The 14,448-nt window shown below is 39.1% G+C and overlaps 1 protein-coding gene across 6 annotated transcripts; it reads right to left on the reverse strand.

The window, feature by feature from the left end:
• Positions 1-7,691: 7,691 nt before the first annotated feature.
• On the reverse strand, positions 7,692-12,340 carry LOC147629279 (uncharacterized). 6 transcript variants are annotated; one of them, XM_086812984.1, is made up of 9 exons: positions 12,030-12,340; positions 11,380-11,822; positions 10,955-11,053; positions 10,720-10,851; positions 10,479-10,583; positions 10,160-10,291; positions 9,880-10,014; positions 9,224-9,514; positions 7,693-8,330 (listed from the first exon to the last, which is right to left on the reverse strand). In XM_086812984.1, exons 2-9 carry the CDS (start codon positions 11,632-11,634, stop codon positions 8,004-8,006), a joined length of 1,476 nt encoding a protein of 491 aa, XP_086669110.1. In that variant the 5' UTR covers positions 11,635-11,822; positions 12,030-12,340; the 3' UTR covers positions 7,693-8,003. The 6 variants fall into 6 exon arrangements, with proteins under 6 accessions (XP_086669114.1, XP_086669110.1, XP_086669113.1 ...); XM_086812987.1 differs by having other exon boundaries at positions 11,380-11,675; positions 12,005-12,340; XM_086812986.1 differs by having other exon boundaries at positions 11,380-11,707; positions 12,005-12,340.
• Between the last annotated feature and the right edge of the window lie 2,108 nt (positions 12,341-14,448).

Raw genomic sequence — 14,448 nt, forward strand, 5'->3', positions numbered from 1 at the left:
CCATATGGGAATGTGCATAAGAATGAATGCCATATGCATTATATGGACACATTACATTAGTGTAAAAATGGGAACAGACACTGCTCTTGTCCTGAATATGGCAAGAGGTAAGACGTCCCGCATAGATTTGGGTTTGCATTGCATAATGACACAAGATAAACAGAAAAAGCCCAAAAGGACTGTCAATAAAATGTTTAAACATGTTGCTCACATGGAGCAAAAAGACCTGACGGACAAGCTCATGGCTCCAGTCATGAAAGAAGAAGAATATCTCTTCCAAGAAGAGGATCCACACCGAGAAGAAGATCTAAAGGAAGAATTGAAGGAAGACATGGACACAAGAAGAGAAGACTGAAAGAAAAGCAAGACATGGACGCGTGGAGAGAAGCTACCCCACGACAAGAAGACTGAAGACAAGAGAAGATGTGAGGCTCCAAAGAGTGAGGAGCCATGTGAAAATCTCAGAGAGAGAGAGAGAGAGAGAGAGAGAGAGAGAGAGAGAGACCCCACAACCCAATGTAACCTACCCCAACAAAGTAAAACCACATCTGAGCCACCGATGATGTAGGCCACGTGGTAGATAGATGTATGTGTGAGCACTTTAGTCAAGGTCGCAGGCACTTATAGTAGCCTTGGACACATAGAGAGAGAGTGTGTCAAGGACTATGGAGTTTAGGGACTTGAGGCACTGGTCGCGGGCTATCAAGTAAGAGAGAAACTTGGTACAGGGTCCAGGTGTGCTAAGTTAACTTGAGGGGAGGTGTAGACACTGGTCGCAGACTATCAAGAAAGGAGGGAAACTTGGTATAGGGTCTAGGTGTGCTAGAGAGTATTCACTTGAGGGGAGGTGTTGAAATATACAAGTGAATAGGGTGTGTGCGGGAACAAGCCCTTGGTTAGAGGCTATAAAAGAGAATGTGTAAATGTGAAAGAACCTGTGAAAAGTTGAGAAGAATCTACTGGGAGAGAATAAAGGGTAGCATGAGAAGATTTAGGAAGTGTGGAGATATTCTGGGAAAAGTGAAGAGGTGGAGAGAATCAGGGAAAAGAGGTGGAGTGAATCAAGGAGAAATTAGTGGGATTAGATGCTTGGATGTAAACTCTATAAATTGAGGCATTGCCCTAATGAGAATTTGCTGGTTTTTTATTATCCATGCCTACATTAAGCTATTTGCTAATTACTCACTAATTACATCTTAATTATTTGCTGGTTTTTTTATTATTTATGCCTACATTAAGCTATTTGCTAATTACGTCTTAATTATTTGCTAATCACTTTGTTAATGATGTTGATTCTAGTGTTTGATCCACCATAGCTCATCACATTGCTCTAATTTCAACAACTTCATATTGTCAGTTCTTTGATATATATGAAAACTAGAGTGTTGTTAGCTCATTTGCTCATTTGCACTTTACGCCCAATAATTTTGGAGATATGTTAAAGAATCACTTCCACTAGTGAGGTATGTCAATGAAGTCATATTACATTATGGAGAACTTACGTGTGAAAATTATGTAGAATCACTACAAAAGGCGATTAGATGATCACAATCTTGTTGGATGCCCCTAATCGCTTTGTAGTGATTTTCTCAAGGGTGTCAAAGAAATGACCATAACTTTTAATATGTAGTCAGATTGACAAGCTATAAAAAGAAAAAACACTCTATTTTTCATGCCCTATCCAAATATGAATTCAAACTTAACTTAATAGGAATAAAAGTTAGGAATCTATGTGTGAGAGGTTGAGGGGTCACTATCTTACAGAAGGCTCCAACATGTTTTTTTGAGTAAGTACACATATTTTATGCCTCAAAACCTGTGGTTCTTGCAAAAAAAACCAAGGAACACACATCATCTGGATACTGAGCAAGTCACGAGAAATTTCTTGCATTTGCACGTAGTCTTAGTGGGATGATTAGTAGTCTTAGTGGGGTAGTCTTAGTGGGATGATTAGTAAGACTCATCAATCATACGAGGATGCAAAAGAATCTTGAACTACATACTGGCATTGAAGGGAACTCAATCCCTTTTGTATCTCATTTTCACCTTCATATAGAAGTAGTTGCTAGGTGGATGGGATTGAAGATGAGTGAATGAGATCCAACCACTTGGAAAGCTTTCAAGAAGAAATTTGTGGAGGTTTAAACTTTGTGTCTTGGTTGTAGAAGAATTTTTATAAATCAACATGCTTTCTTCCTAATGCCTTGGCCTGTTGCATTACATAAGGGTTGACCTTAGAAGCCTCTGTTCTCATATAGAGAGTAGCATGTTCTCATACAGAGAGGAGCATACTCATCATTCAAGTCTATATGTATAAATCGCTTCTTACAATTGTTTTTTATGTTTTACAAACCATAAAACAATACTAAAATTATAATTAACTCCTTTCTTTGTAAAAAAATATAAGTGCAGTAGGACATTATCATTAATTTTAGACACTTGCGTTTCAAACAAAATAAAATTTAATACCCTCTAAACATATCCATACCTCCATTGAGCACTATAGAAACACTTCTTGATGCCCTTCTTGATGCAACAACACTTCTTGGTAGGAGGAATTGGGTATAGAAAATCAATGAAGGAAAATATGACTTTTTGGTTCCATTTGATGGCACTAGAAAATCAAATCTCTCTTCATTGTTATTCATGCACAAATAGTATGTGAGAAAGAGGAGATTCAAGTTCTACTTAATGGCACTAAAAAAATTAAATCTCTCTTCATTGTTATCCATGCATAAATAATATGTGAGGAAAGAGGAGATTCAAGTGAAAGCTTAGAGGCTTGCTTGAGAGATTGAAGATTTGAATGGAGGGAAATTCAAATGGAGGCTAGGCTAGAAGAGTGGCTATTGAATGAGGAAAACTTGCCCAACAACAACTATCATAACTTCATGAAACTGCACTAGAATAGAACTTAAGCGTGTTTATATGCACTGGGAAAAAAAACTTTTTAAAATACTAATTTTGCTTCAAATTTGATTTTTCCAGTTTTTGCGGACTACTGTTTACATTATGAACAGGACCCCCACAAGGAAAGTGCATGGTACGACTCTAGAGGAAAAGTATAGTGGTAGAAAACCAGATCTGTCACACATGAAAGTTTTTGGATGCATTGCATATGTACATATGATGAGCTACGCAATAAGCTAGATCTGAAGGCTGAATTTTGTTTTTCATTGGTTATTCCCTTAAGCAAAAAGGGTATAGATGTTATAACCCTGTTACACGTGAGATGAGGCTGATTAGGGATGTTGTATTTGATGAGATAAGCAATTGGTATGCTGATGTAAAAGACTCAATCAAGGTTGATGCAAAGGAACATGTGGTTGCACAAAATGCAAGTGATATAGATCATGGAGTGGCAAGCTGTGTCAGATGTCAGTCTTGCAAATTTAGTAGGTGCATCACGTAAAGGCAAAGAGAAGGTTGATGAGCCCCTTGGTATGTCTAACATTTTAGTAGGGCATTCATTTCTTGATGGAGAGTCTAGTGGCTTAGAGTAGAACCTTGACGAGGAGTGGGGGATTCCAGCTATCAGGACACCTGGTGCAAGGAAGGTTAAGGTGGCCGTGAGGACACTAAGGACAGATCCTAGACCATGGAGGTTGAATAGGGTGAAAAACATTGTTCAAAGATTAATGTATGATGGTTATGTAGCTCACCATTATGCATGCATGTCGAATGTTGTGCAGAATGTTGAACCCACATGTTTTGAGGATGTTGTTGGATATGCAAATTGGGATACAGCCATGGATGAAGAAATGGCTGCATTGGATGCAAATAAGACATGGGAATTGGTACCTTTTTCTTAGGGTAAAAAGGCTATTGAATGTAAGTGGGTCTACAAAATGAAGCACAACTCAGATGGAAGCATTAGCAAGTATAAGGCAAGATTGGTTACTAAAGATTATGCTGAGACTTACGGCATTGATTATGAGGAGACATTTAGCCTCATTGCCAAGATGGCAACCGTGAGAGTTGTTTATTGTAGTGGGTTGTATTAAAAGGTTGGGTTTTACATTAGATGGATGTAAAGAATTTAGAACATTCACTTTGTTTTGAGGATTTGAGTCACCTAGATTATGTGTGCAGGCTATGTAAAGCCTTGTATGGCTTAAAGCAAGCACAATATCTAATCACCATTAGCTTTCATATGGCAGTTCTTGATCATTCACTCTATGTGTAAAAGAGTGATAAGGGGATTGTGGTCATCACCATCTACATGGATGACTTGATTGTTGGCGGTAACAATCAAGAGGAAGTTGAGAATGCAATGGTTCTCCTCAAGAAGAAGTTTGACATAAAGGATTTGGGTAAGCTGAGATACTTTCTTGGCATTAAGGTCATCTAGATGCCTGAGGACATATGGCTATCACATAGAGTATACTGTCCAAATATGGTATGACTGGTTGTATGCCTATTTCTATACCATTGGATCAAAATGGCCAGCTAAGTGCAAACACAGGTGAGATAGTGCACAGCTTGATCTACATGACAATCACACCAAGCTAGACTTGAACTACACAGTTGGGTTGGAGAGCCAGCTTATGCAGGTTCCTCGAAAGCCACGTTTACATAGTGTGAGGCACACACTATGCTACGTGAGGTTCACAGCGGATTATTGTCTCTTCTATGAGGATGGTATACAGTTGTAAGTGTATGGATATACTGATGCATATTGGATTGGCAGCATCTTGGACAGAAGATGTACTAGTGGGTTTATGTTACCCTTTGAGAGTGGTGCTGTTACATGGAGCAGTAAGAAGCAACCAAACAATTGTCTTGTCGAGTATAGAGGCAAAGTACACAGGTGCTGTGATGGTAGCATGTGAGGTAGCTTGGTTATGTAAGCTACCTTAGAGATTTGGGGCTGCATGTGTACAAGAATGTTGTCATCTATTGTGACAACCTTAGAGATTTGGGACTGCATGTGTACAAGAATGTTGTCATCTATTGTGACAACCTTAGTATCATACAATCTTTGCCAGTGATTCTATAGCTGGACTATGCTTACCTAGTCCAATCGAGTTATGTCATACTTATCTTGCCAATGATTCTACAATGAGACTATGCCTATCTAGTCCAATCGAGCTATGGCATACTTACCTTGCTAGCTCACCTACTTAGCGTGTTCACATTATGGACCGCTTGTACATTGTGCTAGAGTACTTTGTTGCATTTTCACTTATCTTTTGAAGCCTCCTTTTGAGAGTAAGAAGATTTCAGCCTTCTATCCTTGTGTGTGTGTTATCCATTGTTGTGTGAGTGTGTGTATGTGCTTGCAAGATCTCAAGCTCTCTTTATTTCCCTAATCTTTTTAATACATTCATTATGAGATTAAGCACTGTATACCAATAGGCCACTTATGAGCCTAGGACGCCTGATTGGTCTCATAGTTTAAGTATGTGTGAGCACTTATGGCCTTTTATATAAGTCAATTTCTCTCATAATACAAGATACTCTCCCATTGTGCAATTGAGTCTCACCCGTGCTTCTCTAGTCTATCCTTGTAATTGTATAGCTACCATAGGTGTGAGAGAGAGGAGTGTGTGTGACTACCCAATGGACTACTATCGAGCCGGTGTGACATATCATGATGACCTAGAGCTCTCTAAAGGAAGAGAGGGTTGCATACATTACGGCACATTGTGGCTACCAAGTGGACTACAATCGAGCCGTTATAACAATGGATCGTCGGTGGAGTATGAAGATGTAGAGCTTTTTGAAAGAAGAGAGGGTTGTATCCATATGTCTTACTTGTTCTTGCTTTATCTTATGAATGTGTTTCTAAAGAGATTGTAACACGCCATAACACACAGCTACAATGTTTTATGAAATAGGTTTGTAATTTTTTTTTTCTTTTATGAAATGAAATAGGCACATGGACACGGATTCCAAGTGGTATGTGGGACACGGATTCCAAGTGGTATGCGGGACCCTATGTCTCAGTGAGAATTTGGTGAAAATTTATTGTGAGCAATAATTATACAATAATAATTATTGCTCCAATAATTTAAGGACAAGATTTTTTCTTGAAATTTGATACTGTTATAGATTGAATGAGACAAAATTCTTACAGGACATGGGTAGGTGTGCCTTTATAAGTTAGGATTCTTGGGCACTGATTCCAAGTGGTATGTATGTCCTTTTTATAAGTCTTCAAGGATACAATATAAGGTTCAAGTACCCATAGACTCATGCTCACGTCCTAGTTGATTCATGTCTCGTGTCCATATTATAGCTCATGTTTACGTCTTTTATAGCTCAAACTCACATTTCACGTGCGTTATAGCTCACGCTTACGCCTTTTATAGCTTAAGCACATGTCTTATAGTTCACATTATGATTTTTTGCACATGACTATGAACTCATGTCTCCTGCCCAAGAGCTAGTTTGGCCCAATTTTTAAAAATTTTGGACATTTTTTGGACTTGCTGAGGGGTGATTAAGGTTCTTTTTCTAATGGTGTTTGTTTGTGATTGAGTGTTTTTTAATCGTTTTCAACAATGCATGAAAAATTATGAAATGCATGAATAAAGTTTAACTTTCTCAGTCTAATCTACACCAAAAGGAGCTCAAAGCTTATGTTGTTGGAGTGGACTACACTTCTAATCACAAACGATATAATCTCTCTCTTAATTTAATGCAACAAAATTAAGGCCTTATGGCTTCAAAATCAAGAAAATCATCAAAGAAATTAAGATTTTCCCTTTCAAGTATGAAAATAGAATGCAAACAAGCTTCAAAACAAAATAAACACAACAAATCTGACACATCCAAAGCTCCAAAAGCGTATGTTTTTTCAAAGTGTGACCTTCTAATCAACACTGGGCAATATTGGGTAATCCCAATAGCTTGGAATGGAAGAAAAAAATGGAGTGAAGCCCTAGGCTTTTCCCTATTGACAATGCAAATATGTTCAAGGCAAGTGCTTACCTTAGCCTATGCCAAAACAAGTGTCGTTTGATACTTTGCTGTAGAGCCACAAATGTAACTTTCCTTGTGGCTGCGCTAGCTCGTGCATCGCGTCCTCACTCCATTGCCAGACAAGAATGCTTTCACGGCTATGGGGTGTGAAGGTAGAGACCTTAATGGAGGTGAGAAGAAGGTTTTGTACACTAGGGCTCAATCATACAAGAGGTGGATAGAGAGGAGAAGCTCATACACAAGAGATCCTAAAATCAAACTTATCCAGCAAGATTCAATAGAACATAAGTAAGAGGGTAGGCAGAAGAAGTATTCTATTTGAAGGAAATGAATGTGTATTGCTTAATGTCAAAATTGACTTTTATAGATTTGATTAGCTTTCACACTAGGTCAGGCAAAACTTAAAAATGAGCCTTGGACCACAAGTTCTAGTCTTAAATGCTATTCTACACTTTCATGGCATGTTTCCCTACGATTATAGTTTTAAGAAGAGACTACTTTTTTATGATACTTTTTGTACTACTCACACACACATACACCAAAAAAAGTATTACTTTGTGTACCACTCACATACACAAAAAAGTATTACTGTAATGAAAACAATTATCTTTGTCAATGATTGATATTGGCTAGCATGTTGATGTAAAAGGATTCTATGTGAGACTACTTCTATATTTAGCAATCGGAGCACCTCCCTCATTTAATGTTTACTCTAAAATTTTTTATTAGTGTACTTATAATAACATCCTTGTTTTCATATTGATGAGCTAATAGAATCAAGTTAATGTGGGTTGACCACAAGAAGGAATCCACAGAAGTTAATGTGGGTTGACCACAAGAAGGAATCCACAGAAGTGGACAGTTTCAAAGTATACAATTATTTTACAACTCGAGGGGACTGTACACTCAGCAACAAGAAAAAGACAGGTAGTGTTACATAGCAGCCAAAAAAACATGTGCATGTGTACATGTGTGTGTGTGTGTGTATGTGGGTGGGGGTGTGTGTGTGTGTGGGGGGGGGGGGGGGGGGAGAGAGAGAGAGAGAGAGAGAGAGAGAGACAAGAATATTGCCTATATCAAAACATGTGAAGTGTGCCTATGCATAGGAGAAGCTCTCCAGACTCAACTCTTGCTCGGAATTGAATCCTTTCAGAGATAAGCTCCATGCTTTTTATGTAGAGCAAGCTTGAATCAGTTACATGAGTCGATCTTTTGCTGCTGTACTTTGTAAAGTTGATGGATTCCAACCCCCTGTTGCAGTCATCCTTCCCCCCACTTGTGCCCTCTAGTAGTGTGTGTGACACAATGCTTTTCTCCTCATGTGATAGTTCAATAGCTTGGGACTTCTTTTGGTTGATGCTTTTCTCCTCATGTAATAATGATGATGAATCTAGCAAGGTATGCTGCCAAAAATTAAACACACATGTTAACACCCCTATGTTAATGGGAGCATCATGCTACAAAACAATTGTTGTGCTTTTTTTTCAAGATACAAAATCTCTTTCTATGAAGATGGGGGCAGGAAGGGCAGGCAGGTTTTGTGTGTGTGTGTTGTGAAGGGTGGAAGGGAGGGGGGTGGGGGGGTGTGTTAGGGTTATATATGTACAGGCAATCATGTCCATCCATAGCCAGCCCATCGACATTTTGCAGACTGTTCCGTAAAGGCCCTTATTTTCTCATGTTTTTTCACCTCATAGCATGTCTTTGTTGTTTGAGAGAGCATATGGCTTTGATTGGGCGCAAATCTCATCCTTGGTCTCCATATCTGTGCAAGTGGTGGACATTGCCTCTCTCAGATGGTTACAAGATGATGATAATAGGCTGGCTTGTCCTCATTCCCTTCATCTCCTCTAGATCCCTTTTAAAGATGCTCCCAGACATGAGCTTGTATTCAGTAATCTTTGAACAATGAGCCTCGAAGGCACTTTTGCAGGAGAAACTGCCGAGACGTACTGCTACTTTAGGAGTGATTGTTCGGGATGGAGTCTGGACAATTCTGAGCGCTCACACCATGATTTTTCAGTCTTCTTGCATAGTTTGTCTAATGAGACCCCCCTTTCATGCTGAGACAGAAGGACCCCATAGCAGGTCTACTTTTGCATTCTTTTGTCTACTGCTACCCCCCCCTATGCTAAGAGAAGGATCCCCCTCCACATAGCAGAGGCCTTCTTGTATGCTTTGTATGGCGTGACACCCTTTTTTCACAAAAGAAGGATTGTCTTTCCTGAAAATAGGAAATGCAATGATCACAAGCCCCCCAAGCAATCATACTTTGTAGAGAGCTCATGCCACTCACCTCTTGTCTCTGTTTGATAATTTCTCTGCTTGAGTAGCCTTCTTCCCATTGTAGCCAAGGCAGTACTAGTCCATCTTTGTTGTCTGCAACATCACACTCTGTAGGGTGTAACTGCAAATCGCTATCCCTTTGTTGCCGAGCTTCTTTCTCGAGCTCTGACAAGAAGGCCTCGCTAGAAAGTCTACTCATCACACATGCATCATCATCCAAGATGCTTCTACGGCCTTTAAGAGGTAGAAAAGGGCTCTTCTCCTGCTCATCTACAGACTTGGAAACCTGTATTCCTTTACCCTGTGAAAGAACATAGCATCAGTACCATTGGATACAGTGGATGACTATTGACTCTCTCTATCAAATGCATTGGCCATTCATCAGTATGATAAAGTTCATGAATATGTATGCACCTGGGTCTTACTTCTAAGGAACCGCCATATCACTTGTGTGTGCAGAGGGTAATGAAAGATAATAGGTCTATTGTATCTCTTTTTTTTTCTCTTTGTGAAATGGTGTTTTATATTATATGTAAAAATGTACATCAGCCACATGGCTCACACAGAACCTATGGCCCCAAAAAAACCCCCACAAAAGATCCTCTAAAGGATCATGACCATGCAAACCTGTACACTAATAAGAAAGCCCCCCGCAGTTAAACGGACCTGTTTTGCAGATTCAGCAGGTCTTTGAAGACCTCCGGATTCCGGAATGAGCTCATTGATGAAATTGGTGAGATCTAAGCATCTCTTTTCTTGTTCAGCCAACTGTGTTTTCAACTGTTTAACCTCCTCCTCTGCCTAACATTAACACATGATTTAAAAAAACAATAATTATAAATCCAAATTCCAATATGAATAAATTGATAACAAAGACCAAAAAAGAGGTATTTCAAGACAATCAAGGTAACAACAAGTTAAGTAGTTGATTGCACTTTGAATGTACCTGATCAATCTTAGCCGCATAGCTCTTGCAGACATATCTAAAAGCCTTCATGATCTCTTCACCAAATGAGGTGTTCGACTTGTCAGTGGATTCACGCATGGAACGATCTAACAACCAGGCTTTTTCTTGGGACTGTGCATGTGGTCATCAAAAGAACTTTGTCAGCATATAAACTTTGCACGAGACACAATCTGAAGTTTTATACAAGTGGCTTAAGTGTTTGAGCTGCAGTGATTTGAAGTGTTGTGGTAGTTATGCAATGGAGTTTAGCCATTTGATCCCAGTAAAACCTTAATTAGGGTGATCTTGGGCACCTTACATTTTCAAGGGCATTCTTCATGTCAGCAACAGCATGCAAGACTTCTGCCTTGATTATATTGTACACCTCACTTTGATCTCTTGATAGAGAGTCTGCCCTTTTTGGCTGCAAAATGTGGCCAATCATTGGTGGCATATTCTCTCTCTCTCTCTCACACACACACACACGCGCGCGCGCGCACATGCCCGCCTGCACATTTAAACATTCCACAACATTCTAAATAGCATGGCAGATTGATAACCTTGTTCTGTGCATGCACTGCTCGAATGATTTTTTCTTCAACTTGCCCCTCTGGATGGTCCCCTGGATGCTTCTCATGCCTTCTAATGGATCTCTGCAGCATAGGCTGCATGCCTTCATCTTTCCGAATGACCTTGGTTTGAAAGAAAACAACCAAGAGAGCATACGCATCATGCAAGTGAACTAAAAAAACCGCGAGAGCAGGCACATTGTTGTGCTCAGATGAGAAAAAAAACCTTAGGAGATCCGAGGCTATGCATAACCTCGTCTGTGTGTTTCCGAACAGCAGGCGTCTCATCAAGTTCTTCGATAGGCCTCCTTTTTCCCATGTCACTCTGTTGCAGGAAAGGGAAAATCTTGTGGGATTGTAGGGAAACTGGTAGTTGATGGTATGCAAGACCTGCTTGAAATGCATGATCAAGTGCAGGATCTTCCTTTCAATATGCTTGAAATGCATGATCAAATGCAAGGCCTGCTTTTCAACCTGCTTAATGTGCATGAGCAAATGCCAAGAAATAAACATGCCTAAACACATGCTCAAAATGCAGGGCATGCTCTCCAACATGCTTAAAACGCCTGATCATATGCAAGGGCTGATCCCCACATGCTTTAGACACATGATTCCATGCAAGATGCTGTTTTCAGCATGCTTTTGACATACCTCAGATAGTTGCCGGTCGAGGAACCGAGGGGCACGGCCTACATAGGGTGCAGTCTTGCTGTCGCGAAACCGCGGGGAGTCGCCGGCATACTTGGTGTGTGGTGACATGTCTGTGAAGCTGCTGGACCGCCTGTGGTACTGTTTGTGGTGGTGGGAGATGAGGTGATCAGATGGGTGTGGGCCGTTGGATGCTTCATTAGGGACCACCACAAAGCGCCTCCTGGTTGTAGATTTGAATGCAGAAACCGCCATCATGTCCAGGATTGTATGTGGCCCTCTTGGTGATGGCAAGGTTTCTGCATTACAGTGATGGTCTTCAAAGGGCCCTCTTTTGGAATCAATGAGACAGAAAGCCGAGTAATCAAAAGGCAATTGTATTGAGCAATCACAATAAATAACTGGATTGGGCAGTTATCTTATGCTGCTGCTGCAGCAGTCATCAACTGCAAATTGTTGAATTCCATACAATTCTACTATTACCATTAACCAAACAGATTCAATAATCATACAACAAAATCGAAGACAAAATGACCCACCATACAAAATTCCAATGGTGGACGGTTAATCAATCAAATAATGCAACCAATTTAAAGAGTTAATGCATTCTTTTTTGAGTTTAACTCACATGCGAGGCTCTTTGATGATGGTACCTGTCAAAACCGTCGATAGGATTTGCAAAAGTGTAAATATTTTAAGTAAAGGATAGCAAGAAATAGAAGGTGAAGTTTGCTCATGAATTGAAGGAGGGGGGCTCAGGAATCAATGGATGGATGGATTAATCGAAAGAAAGGGCTTAGCGTAAAAAGGAAATAGAAGGCGCATCAATGGAAGGATTTAATTAGAGCTTAGGATAGCAAGATTGCTAAAAAATGCTGTCCTAAACGAGAGGATTAAGGGAATTAAATGCACATTAGTGAGCTCAAATGGAAGGGATTGCGAGAGAGAGAGAGAGAGAGAGAGAGAAGGGTATTAAGTTAAGGTCGTGTTGGGGAGTGCGGGGGGACGTGGGAAACAACGCCCGTGTGGGGGCCTCTCATTACTCTCTAATCTTTAAAAACACATGCCTTAATCTTGCATTAATCTCTAGAAAATCACAAAACAAGCCTTCAAACTTGCATTAATGTCTAGAATATCCTTCAATCTTACTATAATCTTTAAAAACACACGCCTTAATCCCTCATTAATCTCTAGAAAATCACAAAACAAGCCTTCAATCTTGCAATAATAGAGGTTAATCACAAAACAAGCCTACAATCTTGAAATAAGCTTAATTAAGAGGTCATCCTTTGTTTTCACTCTCTCTTTCGAAGGTGTTTTATTCCACCATAGCCTCCGCTAGAGATCCTCTTTTTTTCTTTTTCTCTTTTTTTTCCCCTTTTTTTTGGGGCCACCTCAACCTTCATTTTCCAAGGACCTTTTATAGAGTTTTCATTTTCTTCCTTACTAATAACCCCCTTAATATTTCATCTTGGAGGGCGCATTCCTCCATTCTTGAAAACATTTACAAATTCGAGCTTTTAGCTTCTCCACATACCACTCCAAAATGCTTGCCTCTAGGTATTCACCATTGTGCCATGAGTGTTACAAAGGCCTCCATGCAATGGCCTCTCACTTGCAATAAGTTCATGTTTGTTCTCACTTGATCAACATTTCTCTCAAGCTCTTTGTTCAAGTTAAGAAGGTCAATGCGTTGAGAAGAGGGAAACTCTATAAAAAACTAGGCCCGATATACGAGGAATTCGAAGCCTTTGTTAGGATCACAACCAATAAACTCTTGACACCCAATATGTTCTGAAAGAGATTGAAAATATTCTTCTCAAGAAAGTGGAAGTAATTAAGGCTCCTCAAAATTAGGGATGATGTATTCACTTTCTTAAGAAGTAATTAGGGATGATGTATTCACTCAACAAATTCTACTATTATTTGTAGAAAAAATCGTTATAGTTTCATATGGATCATTAAGTGCTATTATTTTTAGTGAATAAGCCCAATCTAGTAAGAAAGTGGCCAAATGGATGTTATCACTCGAGGAGTTAGATTGTTAAACTATTTACACATTGAGAAATCAACACATTGTAGATGATTGTTTATCCTACATTGAAACAGGATAACCACATGTAGGAGTATTACCTCCAAATGATGATGTCATTTGTTCTTCACCAGATTGGTATGATGAGATGTTGTTCTTGATATATGAAAGTTTTCCAAAACCCATGAGTAGACATCATAAAAAAAGAATGGCCTTGTATTTAAAAAAAATTATGATTGTGACAAGGTCAAGTTCTCTCCACGGGTTTGTATGAGCCTATGAATAGCAACCAATTTTGTAGTAAGCACATCAAGGCATTAGTGGAGGTCATTTTACTAGAGAGGTGAAAGATCAAAGGTTTTTCAACCAAGATTATGGTGGCCCGTTGTTTTGAAAGATGCAAAGATGCATGGAAATTTATTAAGGAATATGATAGCTATCAACGTCTTAGCCAAGCTAGGCTTGGATGTCGCACAATCTAATCCTACATTCTAGATCCTTTTTAGAACTGGGATTTGGATTTTGTAAGTCCAATTCAACCACCATTCCGAAGAATTGGTAAACTAGTATGTCATTGTGGTAACATATTATTATATGAGAAGTTCAAGAAGTGTGTAGAAGTCCATGCTCTTCAGAATAACAAGGCGAATTCAATTGATTAGTTCTTGTATGAGATAATATTGACACAATTTGGTTGTTATTTAATCAAGTTGATCAATAGTGAAGGTGCTCATTTTTTTAACACACTAATTAACAACAATCTCACTTCTAAACAGATGATTCATCTAAAGAAATCCATAGTGTATTATCCGCGTGCCAATGCATATGCAATGTCCACTAATAGTTTTTGTAGTGCATTCAATATAATGTGGATCTAAGGTGAAATTACAAATCCAACGGTTGGATTTTTGTAGATCTCATTTGTAAAATTTATTTTGAATGTTAGAAGCCCTATATCTCATTTTTAATTTAAATATAGAAAAAGAAAATTACTATATGGATTGAAGTATTTGCTACCATAAATCCATAGAAAAAACATT

This window comes from Cibotium barometz, chromosome 18, assembly GCF_041138505.1.
Source record: "Cibotium barometz isolate CiBa-2024 chromosome 18, ASM4113850v1, whole genome shotgun sequence".
NCBI lineage: Eukaryota > Viridiplantae > Streptophyta > Polypodiopsida > Cyatheales > Cibotiaceae > Cibotium > Cibotium barometz.